This window comes from Cervus elaphus, chromosome 5, assembly GCF_910594005.1.
Source record: "Cervus elaphus chromosome 5, mCerEla1.1, whole genome shotgun sequence".
NCBI classification, from domain to species: domain Eukaryota; kingdom Metazoa; phylum Chordata; class Mammalia; order Artiodactyla; family Cervidae; genus Cervus; species Cervus elaphus.
The window spans coordinates 117285929-117299674 of record NC_057819.1 but is presented as its reverse complement, the minus strand read 5'-3'; the positions used below and the strand labels follow the sequence as shown (position 1 = coordinate 117299674).

General features: G+C 53.1%; 1 protein-coding gene across 5 annotated transcripts in view; it reads left to right on the top strand.

Moving 5' to 3' along the window:
• PLEKHM1 (pleckstrin homology and RUN domain containing M1) overlaps positions 1-13746 on the top strand; it is a 58507-nt gene that overhangs the window by 37981 nt on the left and 6780 nt on the right. For all 5 annotated transcript variants that reach the window (XM_043904887.1, XM_043904886.1, XM_043904883.1 and 2 more), the window contains 4 exons: positions 310-571; positions 3727-4647; positions 7247-7392; positions 10814-11007. In XM_043904887.1, the coding sequence (XP_043760822.1) occupies positions 310-571; positions 3727-4647; positions 7247-7392; positions 10814-11007 (1523 nt within the window). The remainder of the gene's footprint in view (positions 1-309; positions 572-3726; positions 4648-7246; positions 7393-10813; positions 11008-13746) is intronic.

The following is a 13746-nucleotide window of genomic DNA, read 5'->3' as shown; positions in this document are numbered from 1 at the left end:
GGTTTCCTTATGGAACAATGAAAATGTTCTAAACATAGATTGTGGTGATGGTTGCACAACTCCATGAATATGCTAAAACTACCGAATTACACACTTTTTTTTTTTTGTCACATCATACTAGATCTTAGTTCCCCAATCAGGGATGGAATCCACTCCCCCTGTAGTGGAAGGGTGGAGTCGTAACCACTGGACTGCCAGGGAAGTCCCTGAATTATACACTTTAAATGGTTTAATTTTATGATGTGAATCGTGTCTCAATAAAGGTGTTTTTAAAAACAAACAAACCTGCCTTTCCTTCTTTCCTAATAGAAAAGCAAGAGCTGGATCTCAGAAGATGACTTCTACCGGCCTCCCCGGGAACAGCCCACAGACAGTCCTGATGCCGCCACAGCTTCTCCCAGGGGGATTCCCGAGTCAGGGCCTGGCCTCCTGGTGCAAGAACCAAGACGAAGCTGCTCCATGGAGGCCTTAGACAAAGCTTGCGCGCCTTCCCCAGGAAGCGGGAGAAGCAGGGCTGCCCCGGCGCCGCCGGAACACAGGAACTTCCGGGTGGTGCATCGCCGGCAGATGGGTAGGCAGCTCTGCGGGCTTCTGGGTGCCGCACTGCGCATGAGCAGTGCCTTGCGGAGCGCAGGTTCAAAGTCCTGTTTTGCGTTACCGTTTGGGCAGTATCTTCTCCCATAAAAAACCTCATCCCAAAATGTAATAAGGAACACCCTTGCAGAGTAATTCATGAAGGCATTTCGGGAAGAGCACTGTATTTTCTCATAAAATCTTTTTTTAAATTTTTAGTGGAATATAGTTGATTTACTATGTTGTATTAGTTTCAGATGTACCGCAAAGTGAATCAGTGAATCAGCCACGCAGATACATACATCCACTCTTAAGAAAGTAATGCTCAAAACTGCCTACAGAGTACACGAATACTGTTTGATACACGGAAATGGAAAATAACTTCCCTGAAACTCTTGTATAAATCTTAATGATTTTTTTCCCCAAATCTTAATGATTATACATAAGATTATATGTAAGATACATAAGATAATCTTAGGAGTATACAGGCCTCTGGACTCTGTCTGGAGCCCAGAATGAAAGCCCCGCCTCTTAAAGGCTCAGATGTTTCCACTGCGCCTCCCTAAGGCCTTTCTCTCAGATGGTTTATTTAGCAGTTCTGGTAGGGATGATCAGATCTGCAGTTTGTTCGGTGTCCTCTGTGTGAAGTTCACAAGGAGGCCAGCTTGGCCTCCACACCCTGTGAAATTCCATAAAGCATTAACTAACCATAACCTAATTTTTCTGTAACCCTCAGAAACAGACAAATGTGCAAGTGTGTCCTAGAGTCCGTCTGTTTCTCTCCTCCTTCTCTGTTTGCAGTGACCCAGCAGAGAATGCTGGCTGGGTTTCTGGGGCCCTGGCTCAGGGAATCTGGGCACAGCTGCGGTTTCCATGCCACCTCCTCCTAGGTTTTTCTTTCAGCCCATGTGATGGTTACAACCATACCAGAGAAGGTGTGCTTTATGCCTGCATCATCAGGTATGGAAGGATAGGAAGACCCTACACAATGGTTTGAAATCTCTAAGGCTAGTCCAAGCTGGGATAGAGAATTGTGTGTCCTTTGGACCCCCTTGTTCAGGAACGTGGCTAGCCCCCAGGGATCAGGGAGCCTTGGGCTCTGTGTGGTACACATACTCTCTACTCAACAGATACTTATTGGGCACCTGCGATGTGCCAGGTACTATTCTAGGTGCTGGGGACACAACAGGAAATGAAGCCCGGTCCTTATCTTCATGGGAGTTGTGTTCTAGCGTGAGAGACAGGAAATAAGCAGATGAACAAGTAAACATATAGTGGGGGCAGGTGATCATTCCTGTGGGGAATAGTAAACTGGGGAGGTGGGCAGGGTACTATTTCATGAAGGATGGCCAGGGACTTCCCTCATGGTCCAATGGTTAGGACTCCACACTTCCACTGCTGGGGCCCATGTTCCACCCCTGTTCAGGGAATGAAGATCCTGCAAGCTGCATAGCACAGCCAGAAAGTAAATAAATAAATAAAGGCTGGCCAAGGAAGCCCTCACAAATTAGGTGACATTTGAGGAGACTTGAAAGGTGGGGAGAGAGGCACGAGGCGATCATTGTATTTCAAGCAGGGAGAATGTGTGCAAAGGCCCTGCGACAGGAACATGCTTGATGTGTCCAGTAAGCAGCAAAGACCATAGTAGCTGGAACAGAGGCGATGGGAAGGTGGTGGCTAGAGATGATGTCAGAGTGATGGGGTGCCTCGTGGGCCACAGTGAGGACATTGGCTTTTGCTCTGAGAGAGATGTGATCTGATTTGGAGGACTCTCCAGGGGAGTCATCCTGGCTCATTTCTTGAGGGGCTTCAGGGGGACATGGACCAGTCAGGAGGCCACAGCCATAAGCCCGACCAGGAATGATGGTGGACCAAGCCCCTGAGGTAGTGGTGGAGGCGGTGAGAAGTGGAGGGAGGCTCTGGATATACCAAGAGGATTTGCTGATAGATTAGATGTGGGGTGTGAAAGGAAAAAAGAAATCAAGGATAGCTCCAAACTTTTTAGCCCAAGCATCTGGGAGGATGAAGTTTGCCATTTTACTAGATGAAGAACATCAGGAGAGAAGTGGGTTTGGAGTGGGAGAATCAGGAACACGTTTTTGGACGTGTCAACTTTGAGAAACCTATTAGACATACATGGAGCAGATGGAGATCGGAATCTAAAGCTCAAGGGCGAGGTCCAGGCTGGAGATAAAAACTGAGGAGTTGTTGGCATAAAGACCCAAGACTAGGGAAGATCAGCTAGGAAAAGTGGGTATTAGTAGAGAAGAGAACCAGGGCCGAGTCCAGGGCCTCCATAAAGAGGCCAGTGAGAGGAGGGAGCATCCGGGAGACGGGAGAGGGGGGCCAGTGACGACAGAGAAGACCCCAGGAAAGGGGGGGCTCTGCTGTGTGCAGTGATGCTGATGGGCCAGGCCAGTTGGGGACCAACGACTAGCCTTAGGACTTGGCAACAAGGCAGGCCTGGTAGGTTTCCCAAGGGCAAATTCTGTGGACTCGGGACAGAAGGCTGCTCAGAGGAGGTTCAAGAAAGAACAGAAGGAGGGGGGCCCAGAGACATTCCCACACCTCCTCAGGGGGGTTTCTGTAAAGGGGACAGAGACCCAGGGTGGTAATTAGAGATGCGAGTAGAGTCGAGAGATATTTTTAATGCTGGGAGAAATAACAGCGTGTTTGTGGGCTGGTGGGAATGATCCAGGAGAAAGGGAGAAGACAGCGACATGGGAGGGGCAGAGAAGATTGCTGGAGAAACATGCTTGTCCTTGAGTAGGAAGGGTGGTGGTGGGGGGACCCCTGCACAATTGCACAGATGGGAGGGGGGCCTCAGACAGAAGCACAGTCAGTTCATCCCCCAGTGACGGAGCTCAGAGTGTGGGTGCAGATGCTGGAAGGGGCAAGTGTATTGTAGTAAAGCGCACACAGAGGTGATTGTTGAAGTGCTTTTATTTTCTCAGTGAAATTCAGGAACACAATCATCAGCTGGGGTGAGGCTGGGAGGGAGGCTCTCAAAATACGTTCCCATCCAGCCGGTGGTGGCCTGTGTTCTCTGGGTGGTCACGGAGTCCACACCCACGACAGGACTCGGGTCCCGGAGATTATCCAGGGTGGCGAAGGGCCAGGCCTGTCATCTAAAGCGCCTCTTTCTGCCCGCAGGGCTGTCCAACCCATTCCGGGGTCTCCTGAAGCTGGGCACGGTGGAGCGGCGGGGGGCCATGGGCATCTGGAAGGAACTCTTCTGCGAGCTGTCCCCGCTGGAGCTGCGCCTCTACCTAAGTGGCAAGGAGCGCACCTGCGTGGAGACCTGCTCGCTGCTGCGCTGCGAGTCCGTGGGGCCGGCCCACAGCGACGGCCGCTTCGAGCTGCTCTTCTCTGGCAAGAAGCTGACCCTGCGCGCCTCGTCCCGGGATGAAGCTGAGGACTGGCTGGACCGGGTGCGCGAGGCACTGCAGAAGTGCCGGCCCCAGCAGGAGGAGGAGTGGGTGACCATCCAGTACCCGGAGCAGCCCGAGGACCCCCCAGAGGCCCCCCAGGGTGGCCACCCCGCCCCCTCGGATCTGCACACGGAGGCTGAAACCCCCCAGGGCCCGCAGTTCGACTGGTCCTTCTCCCAGGTGCCTGAGCCCGACGCTATCAAAGAGTCCCTGCTCTACCTGTACACGGACCGCATGTGGATGCCCTACATCTTCTCCCTGTCCTTGGAGTCCCTCAAGTGCTTCCGAGTGAGAAACAACGAGAAGATGTTAAGTGACAGCCACGGAGTTGAGACCATCCGAGACATCCTGCCGGACACGAGCCTCGGGGGCCCAGCCTTCTTCAAAATCATCACGGCCAAGGCCATCCTGAAGCTGCAGGCCGGGAATGCCGAGGAGGCCGCCCTGTGGAGGGATGTACTGCGCAAGGTCCTGGCGTCCTACCTGGAGACGGCCGAGGAGGCGGTGACTCTCGGCGGCAGCCTGGATGAAAACTGTCAGGAGGTGCTGAAGTTTGCCACGCGGGAGAACGGCTTCCTGCTGCAGTACCTGGTGGCCATCCCCACAGAGAAAGGCCTCGACTCCCAGGGCTGCTTCTGTGCAGGTGCTGACTCTCTGTCCCCACCTCCAGCCTGCCCTCACTGGGGTTCCTGCTCTAGGCTCTGCACTCCTTCCTGCTCCCCACAGGTGCCCCCGTACTGCCCTGGGGATGTTGCAGCAAATTAAGCTGCATGATCATATTATATTCTTCTGGAGCCAGGGCTTCAAGTATTTTTGCATGCTTTTACAAGTATACACAGGTATTTAATTACAAAAATAGGCTCATACTACATGCTGGCCAATAGAACTTTCTGTGACGATGACAATGTTCTAGAATCTGTGCCATCCAGTAGTGTAGCTACAAGCCACGTGTGACTACTGAATACTTCGTGTGGCTTCCTAGTGTGGAAGGAACTGAATTTTCATTTGGTTTTAATAATATATGTGTGTGCATGCTCAGTCGTGTCCGACTCTTTGCGATCCCGTGGACTGAAACCTACCAGTCTCCTCTGTCCATGGAATTTCCCAGGCAAGAATACTGGAGTGGGTTGCCATTTCCTCCTCCAGGGGATCTTCTTGACCCAGCGGTCGAACCGACATCTCCTGGGTCTCCTACATTGGCAGGCAGATTCTTTACCACTGAGCCACCTGGGAAATCCTTTTTGATAATGTGTTTAAATGGGCACCTGTGGCTTGTGGCCACAACTTTAGACAGCTCAGCTATATCTATTGTTCTGCAGCTTGCCTTTAATCCAGTTAGGAATATGTTATGCATGTTCTTCTACATCAGTACCTCTGCTCTGTCATTAGCATCATCAGATCCAGTCCTTCCATGCCAGGCACTGAGCCAGATGCTTTCTTTGGATTGTCTCATTTATTTATTTATTTTTTTCATTTATTTTTATTAGTTGGAAGCTAATTACTTTACAATATTGTAGTGGTTTTTGCCATACATTGACATGAATCAGCCATGGATTTGCATGTGTTCCCTGGATTGTCTCGTTTAATCCTCACAACAACCCCCTTGGGATTTGTCTCTATTTATAGCTGAGGAAACTGAGTCACAGGACTGGTAAGTACCTGTCTCAGGTTCACACAGCCAGTGATGGTGGATCCGGAAGAGGACTTAGTGGTCCCAGAACCTGTGCTCTTAGCCAGACGTCCACAGGGCCTCTCCACTCCCGTGCTTTCAAGGCAGAGTGATATTCCCTTGCTCACCTCCCATTTCTAGGTCTTCTTCCCAGTCTAGACACCCATCTCCTTCAGCCCGGGCCCTTCAGCTGAGCTGTGAGGAGGTGGCCCTGCTGCACGGGGAGACGCAGCTGTGCGCGGTCTAGGAGCCGTCCCGTCGGGGTGGAGCATGTGGGACTGGAGGGGAAAGCCTGCTTCAGGCATCTGAAGGAAGTGGTCTGCGGTTGGTCCCCCTTCCCCCCACCCCCGGAGGATGGAGAAGCTATGCAGAGCAGCGCTTCTTGCAGAAAAAAGTCTTCAAGCCCCTGTTCACCCCTTGTCCCCCTCCCCCCCACCTGCCAGCCCCTAACACTCACACTTTGCCCTTTAACCCACGGGCTTCAGGTTCAGAGAGGAGGCCAGGCCCCCAGGGCTAGGAGGAGGGCTTCCCCACTGGGGATGTGGATGCTAGCAGGCAGCTCTCCCCACCCCTGCCACCACTATTCCCTCCACCCCTGCCAGCCCCCAGCCAGCCAGACTGAAACTGGGGGAGCTTGGGCCTTCTTTCTGCCCACAGAGCTCTGTGGTTGGGCCACCAGCCTCTGACATCTGACTTGTATCTCATAGTTTACTTTCAAAACCTCATTTAAACTTTGTAATAACCCCCACAAAGTAGCAAATAGTAGCTGAATTGGAACCTTGCAAAAATTCAGTGAGGGTCAGGATGAGACAGCGCATACACCAAAGAACCAGCCCTTCTAGTCTCCAGGAGGCTGAAGGGACTCCCCCGGCCCTGTAGGAGGCAGGGCCTGTGCTCAGGATTTCAGCCCTGCCTCTGGCGCCCTGGGCACACCCTACTTTCATCCCCTCTGCCCCCTGCTTTGGGGGGCTTCAGCAGAGGGGCTGAATCTGGGCCCTGCACCCCATCCCGAGGTAACAGGCCCTGGCTTCAAGCTGGCACCAGACCATGTCCACCATCTCCAGGTGGCTTCCCCTCTGGCTCCCTGTGTCCAGCCCCGTGTCCCCAGCTCCTGTCCTCCTTGCCGAGATCCTGACTCCCTGCTTCCATTCCTGGGCCCCGGTGGAGGGGTGAGCCTAGCGGAGGCTGGGATTGGTGGACAAGCAGTGGAAACATCGAACAGAGGCAGTTAGGAATGAGAGAACGCGGGCTCTGCTCCAACCTGACCCAAACTTGACTCCAACTGTGCACCCAGTTGTGGTGTGACTGGGCAGGTTTCCTAACCTCTCTGCATCAGTTTCTTTAGCTGGGAAACAGTGACAATAATTCTTAACAGAGTTTCGTCATAAAGGTTAATTACCAGAGTTGATTATGATTGGTGGGAATATGAATGGCAGCTGTTATCTTCACGCTCTCCTTTCTAATCTGGCTGCTTTCCCTAGCTAGCAAGCCCTTCACCTTGGCAGCTGCTCTGTGGCTCAGGAGCTGACTCTGGCCCCACCGCTGCTCACCCTCCCTCTGCTCCTCTCCCCAGGCTGCTCCCGGCAGATCGGCTTCTCATTTGTACGACCCAAGCTCTGTGCCTTCTCTGGCCTCTATTACTGTGACATCTGCCATCAAGACGATGCCTCAGTGATCCCGGCCAGGATCATCCACAACTGGGACCTCACCAAGCGCCTGGTAAGTCTTGAGCCCAGCCTGTCACGGCCATACAGGGCTGCTGAGCAACAGAGAAGTGGTTGCTCCTCTTTGCTGCTGCCGTTCATATGTTTGGGGGAGTTTGGCTCTAGAGAAGCCAGGGTCACTAGTTTAGGCCCCATGATGTGGGGGAGCTGACCAAAAAAGTAATTTGGTGCTGGTCTACAGCACCTGGGCAGAGCTCTGTCCACGCCTGCCTTGGCCCTCAGGTGGGAATCAGGATGGTTCACTGTAGCTCCCCATGGGCACAGATAAAACTGCTTAGAGCACCAGCATAGATAGATAGGCAGAAATGATAGAGAATAGATTAGATATAGAGGATGGGTGGATGGGTTAGGTGGGTAGTTGCACGCATGGGTTGAGGGGTGGCTTGGTGGATGGATATGAATGGATGGATGGATAGATATGTGGATGAATGTATAGATGGGTGGATGGATGAATATGTAGACAGGTAAATAATGGATGGATGGATGGTAGATGGATGGATGGATGGATGGTAGATGGATGGATGGATGGGTAGATGATGGATAGATGGATGGGTAGATGATGGATGGATGGATGGGTAGATGATGGATGGATGGATGGGTAGATGATGGATGGATGGATGGGTAGATGATGGATGGATGGATGGGTAGATGATGGATGGATGGATGGATGAATTGGACAGCCAGTTGGCACACTTCCCCCTGGGAGCAGTCAACCTTTTCCAGGCATACAGGCATCTACTTTTTGTTACTTTTGGAATCATACTGGGCTCATACTGCTTTATAACATGTTTGTTCAGTTAAGATTACATCTTGGATACTTTTTGATGTTCACCAAATGCTTTTAAATACGATGCATTCTGCAGTCTTTCAGATTTTCCTCTTCTTCAGCTGAGCTTATCTACTTACATAGCTGTGTTACCCTGAGCAAACTCTTCCACTTCCCGTTTCCTCGTCCATCAAGGGTGGTTAATTACAGTGCCTGTCTGCGGGCAGTGAGGGCTAAAGGAAACAGAACCACCAGTCACTTAGATGGTGCTCCTTCCCTTTCCTAAGGCCTCACCTTCTGCCCCTAATTCATTCGGTCAGGATCTGCCTCAAGGGGTGCAGACTCGGCTTTCTCCCAAAGGCACAGATTTCTGCTAAGACAAGACACAGAAACAGGAAGTAGCTGTTTACTTCTCTCGAGACCCAGGCCTGCCAGCCACACTGTCTCCTCATGTGTCCCCATCAGAGCCCAGAGAGCATAATTCTCAGAACCAGTACCACCCTGACCTCCACCCCTGGGGATGGGAACACCTATTAGCTTCCCTTTGGTTCTCTTTCTCTTTTTTTGGCCATGTTGCATATGGGATCTTCGTTTCCCCACCAGGGATCGAAACTGCACCCCCTGCATTGGAAGCCCAGAATCTTAACCACTGGGCCACATTAGCTTAGAGAAGTCCCAACATTAGCATCACTTTGGCTTTTTTATTGGTTACCTCATCCTTACCCCTGCCCTCGGTGTTAAGTATTTAACTAACTACATGGAGAAAAATTAAACCTCAAGATGACCACAAATGCAAAGAACCCTCTGGACATAAAACACTCTCACCATTTACAACATCCGAATGCCCCTGTTAAGCCATCTCCCTATTCACTGCTGTAACTTTGGTGCCACTTCCTTTTTCCAACTAGAAAATTCTAACAATTCCCTCGGCATACCTAAGGTCAGGAAGCATCCAACTCTCTCAAAGATGCCAGACCTGGGAAAGACAGGAAGGTTCAGAATAGGAAGTGGCTGGCTGGCAGGTTCAGGGCCCCTTGTCCACTGTCTGGCTGACCCACTTGTGCAAGGCCTGGCTGGCACTTGGCAGGATGTCGGCCCCAGCCTGCAGCTTCTCCCGTTGTCTGTCTCCTCCACCCGTGGGGGAGGAACAGTCCCAGGGGAGCTCAAAGCTCATGCCTGTCTATGTACTTGGCAGTTTTCAGCGCGCATTCCTGCATGTTATTTCATCTGGGCCTCACCCTAAGCCTGGAGCTGAGTTGTGGGAAGGGCCGGGCAACAGCAGTCTGACCTGAGTCAGTGACTCACCAGGCCTTTGCCAGTGGGATGCCTGTCGGCTGGGGGCTGGTTCCTCAGGGCCCTGGGAAATGGGGAAAGATGGAGATATCAGTGAGGTGAGAAATGCTGGTGAAGCCGGTAGAGCAGCCCCTGGCCTAACAGTCTCCTGCTGGCCCTGTCCCATCCCCCGGGGCCAGCGGACAGATGCCTGAACCACACAGACACCCACAAGAGTCTGATGGCAGCTCCCATTCACAGAGAAGTTGCTTACCTGGATTTTCTTTTAATCTAAACTTAATCCCATGAGGTAGGTGCTTTTCTTTCCCCCATTTTACAGATGAGAAAACTGAATCACAGAGAGGTTAAGTAAGTTTCTTGAGGTCATACAGTTGAGAAGGGGTGGAGCCAGGATCCAAAGCCGGACTAAGCCCTGCAGGGTGATTGATGGTGGAGAACATCTCAGCTCCTCCATCCTTATCCTCCCCAAAGAGACTGCAGGGGAAGGGACTTCTCTTTGTAAGTGAGGAGGCCAAGGGTGCAGAGATAGCACTCAATTCAGACCTGGGCTCTGCTTTCTTTCTGGTGGCTTTGATAAGTCACTTTAGCTCCTCTGAGTCTCAGTTTCCATATCTGTAAAATGGGGATGATGACACTTTCCCCTCTGGGTTGTTGTGAGGATGAAGAAAGGATGTGGTCAAGGTCCTTAACCCAGTGTCTGGCAAATTATAGGTGCTCAGTAATTGGCATTAGGGTCAGGGCTGAGGGTAGAACCTTCCATGTCTATCAAGTGGGAGAAACCCAGATCGATCACTCAACTCCATGTGGAAACTTGGAGGGAGGCCCTGCCCTGGTTGGTGCTGTTAGTGAGGACAGAAGAAGCTCGGGAAACCTCTGGTTCAGCTGTATCTGATCCATGGTTTCCTGTGGTTGGAGCCTGACTCAGATCGGTCACCTGGTTCCTGAGTCGGCCCAGGGTAATGTCTGTTTCCTTTCGGCAGAAAAATGGGGGTGGGGGTGGGGAGGCCAGGAAATAGTGGCAAGGATCTGTGAGGCCCAGGCAGAGAGGCGTGTGGACCCTCCTTCCCTTCCCCGCGTGGTCAGGGAGGGGCAGCCGCTGGTGCCAAAGGGGAAGAGCGGGTTTGGAAGCCAGATCAACTGGGTTTGAATCCTGACTTATCTGAGCTGTGGGCCTTGGCCAAGTCACTTCCTCTCTCTGAACCTCAGTTTCCTCATCTGTAAAATGAAGATGGTACCGCTTCCCTCGGCAGGTGGCTGGAGGGGTGAGCAAGGGAGTAGGTGACCCAGCGCCTGGCGACCTCAGGCGCTCACCAGATGGCCCTCCTGTCTCTCCCTCGCCGCCCCGTGGTATCCTCAGGTCTGCAGGCAGGCCCTGAGGTTCCTGACACAGATCCGGGCCCAGCCCCTCATCAACCTGCAGCTGGTGAACGCGTCGCTATACGAGCACGTGGAGCAGATGCGCCTCATCGGGAGGAGCCGGGAGCAGCTGAAGCTGCTGGGGGACTACCTGGGCCTGTGCCGGAGCGGAGCCCTGAAGGAGCTGAGCAAGAGGTGAGCGCCGGGACGGGGGGGTGGATACACACAGACACACAGAGACACAGAGATACAGACACACACAGACACATACACAGACAGAGAGACAGACAGACACACAGAGACACACACACAGACAGAGACACACAGACAGACAGACACACAGAGACACAGAGACACACACACAGACAGAGAGAGACACACAGACAGACAGACAGACAGACACACAGAGACACACACACAGACAGAGAGAGACACACAGACAGACAGACAGACACACAGAGACACAGAGATACAGACAGAGAGAGACACAGACACACACAGACAGACGGACACACAGAGACAGACACACACACAGACAGAGAGACAGACACACAGAGACACAGAGACACAGAGACACACACACAGAGACACACAGACAGACAGACACACAGAGACACAGAGATACAGACAGACAGAGAGAGACACACACACAGACACACAGACAGACAGACACACACACACACACAGACACAGACAGAAAGACACACAGAGACACACAGACAGACAGACGGACACACAGAGACAGACACACACACAGACAGAGAGACAGACACACAGAGACACACACACAAAGACACACATAAAGAAACACAGATACGGACACACACACACAGGTGCGCACACACACAGGGACGCACACACAAAGAGACACACACAGACACAGACACACACATACAGACAGAGATAACAGACACACACACAGATACAGACACACACAGACACAGAGATATAGATACACACACACAGAGACAGAGAGACGCACACACAAAGAGACACACACACATACACAGACACACATAAGAGTGGCTTGCTCAGTGCCTGGACACAGGGACACACAGACACACAGACACACACACACACACACACACACACACACATATACTACACACAGGGTCAGTGCACAAGCAACTTCTTGGGAGAAATGCCAGGGCTGGGTGGAGGACTCCCTCTCTGCATTTAGGAGTGGCTTTTATTTGTGCGTGTAATGCATTCATTCATTTGACAAGTGCTTATTGAGAACGCGCTCAGTGCCCAATGAGGGGTGTGGGCCCCAGGGCTGAGCACAGTGGACTTGGGTTCTGCCCTCTGGAGGACACAGCAAGGAGCAGGGCCGCGGCTACCCCCAGGAGTGAGGGCGGAGGAGAGAGCAGGACGCCCTTGGAAGTACAGCGGAGTGGGGGGTCTGACCCATATTGGAGGGGGCCGATGGTGGGGGGCTTCCTGGAAGAACTGACCTCCAGTGTGAGACCTGCAAAATGAATGGGAAAGAGGGGATTTGCAGGAAAGAGTGTTCCAGACAGAAGTAGTGATGTGTATGGGCTGTGGATGAAGGCCCCATGTGTGGAAAGAACAGGGAGAAATTTCTGGGCAGTGAGAAGGGAAGTGGGGATGTGGTGAGAGGAGGCCAGAGACGTCAGAGGGACTGGTCTCCTGGTTCCCCAGGTTCCTATCAGCCCTCCGCCACACGGCGGCTTTGCAGCAGCCCTCCCCAAATCCTTGCAAGGGGACAAGGTTGGGGAGGGACCCTCAGGATGCCCTTCACAAAGCTGCTTGGTACCCAGTGCCTGGGGGGACTTTCAGTGCTCAGTTGGGGGTGAGGAGTGACACCTTCTGTGGGGCTATGCTGTCCTGGGGCCCCAGGAAGACAGACCTCGGGTGCACAAGCTGGTGCCTGCTGCCCAGCTAGGCTTCATTGCTGGTTTCTGGGGACTTGGAGCAGCTCACAAGCCCCTCCACATTCCCCGTGCAGCCTCCCAACAGGGCTGGTGCAGACCCCCTGTCTCCTGGGCTCCCCTGCTCAATCCTGGTCCCTGTCCTCCCAGGGCTGCTCTGCATCAGAGAGATGCTGTGGGGAGCCCTCTCTTAGGTAAAGCACAGAGGCTGGCCCCTCACAGGCTCTCAGAGCAGCTGGCTGATCCCTGGTCTCCTGCACAGGGCCTGGAAGAGCAGAAAGCCCTCTGGGGGCCACCATGAGGGACCCAGATGGCTGCTTCTGGGGAGGCTATTGCTGTCTCCATCGTCAGTGGCTCCTGGGTCCCACTCACTCCCCCTTTCTGAGATTCCAGGACCCAGGGCCCCAGAGTCTGCCCTCCTGCCCCTCTGTCCAGGGTGGTGAAATCTCAGGTCAGGTGGGACCCTGCGACCCTCTTCAGTTCAGGGATGTCTGCAGACCTGAGTAGACCTGCTGCCTGTAGGGCGGGTCCTGGGTGCCAACCTCACTTGCCCATCCCTACCCTGCTGAGACTGGTCAGCAGCCTTACTGGCCTGTCCAGGTTGCCCTGTCGGGGCACTGGGGGCAGTCTTGCCTCTTTCTCTCTGGCTGCTGTTTCCAGCCTTCATGAAAGCAGGACCAGACCTGCAGAAGTCCCATTTCAGAAGCAGCATAGGGTGAAGAAAGAGCTCAGGAGCAGCCTTCACCTGGCCCCAGACTTGCTGTGTGACTCAAGGAAGTGGCTTCACTTCTCTGAGCCTCAGTTTTCTTGTCTGTAAAATGGGCCAGTGATCCCCATGTTCATGTGACCTGCCGGAGTTGTGGTGAGGGCCACATGAGGGGCCCAGTGTCCAGGGAGGGACAGAGACAGGTGAACAGATGGCCCTGGGTGAGGGAGGCGTGTGCTGTGAGGGAAGGAGGCAGGGTGCAGAGGGCCAGGGGGGCTTCTTGGAGGAGGTGGCATCAGCTGAAGGTTTGTGGAGTTTTCTTTTTCCTTTTAAAAA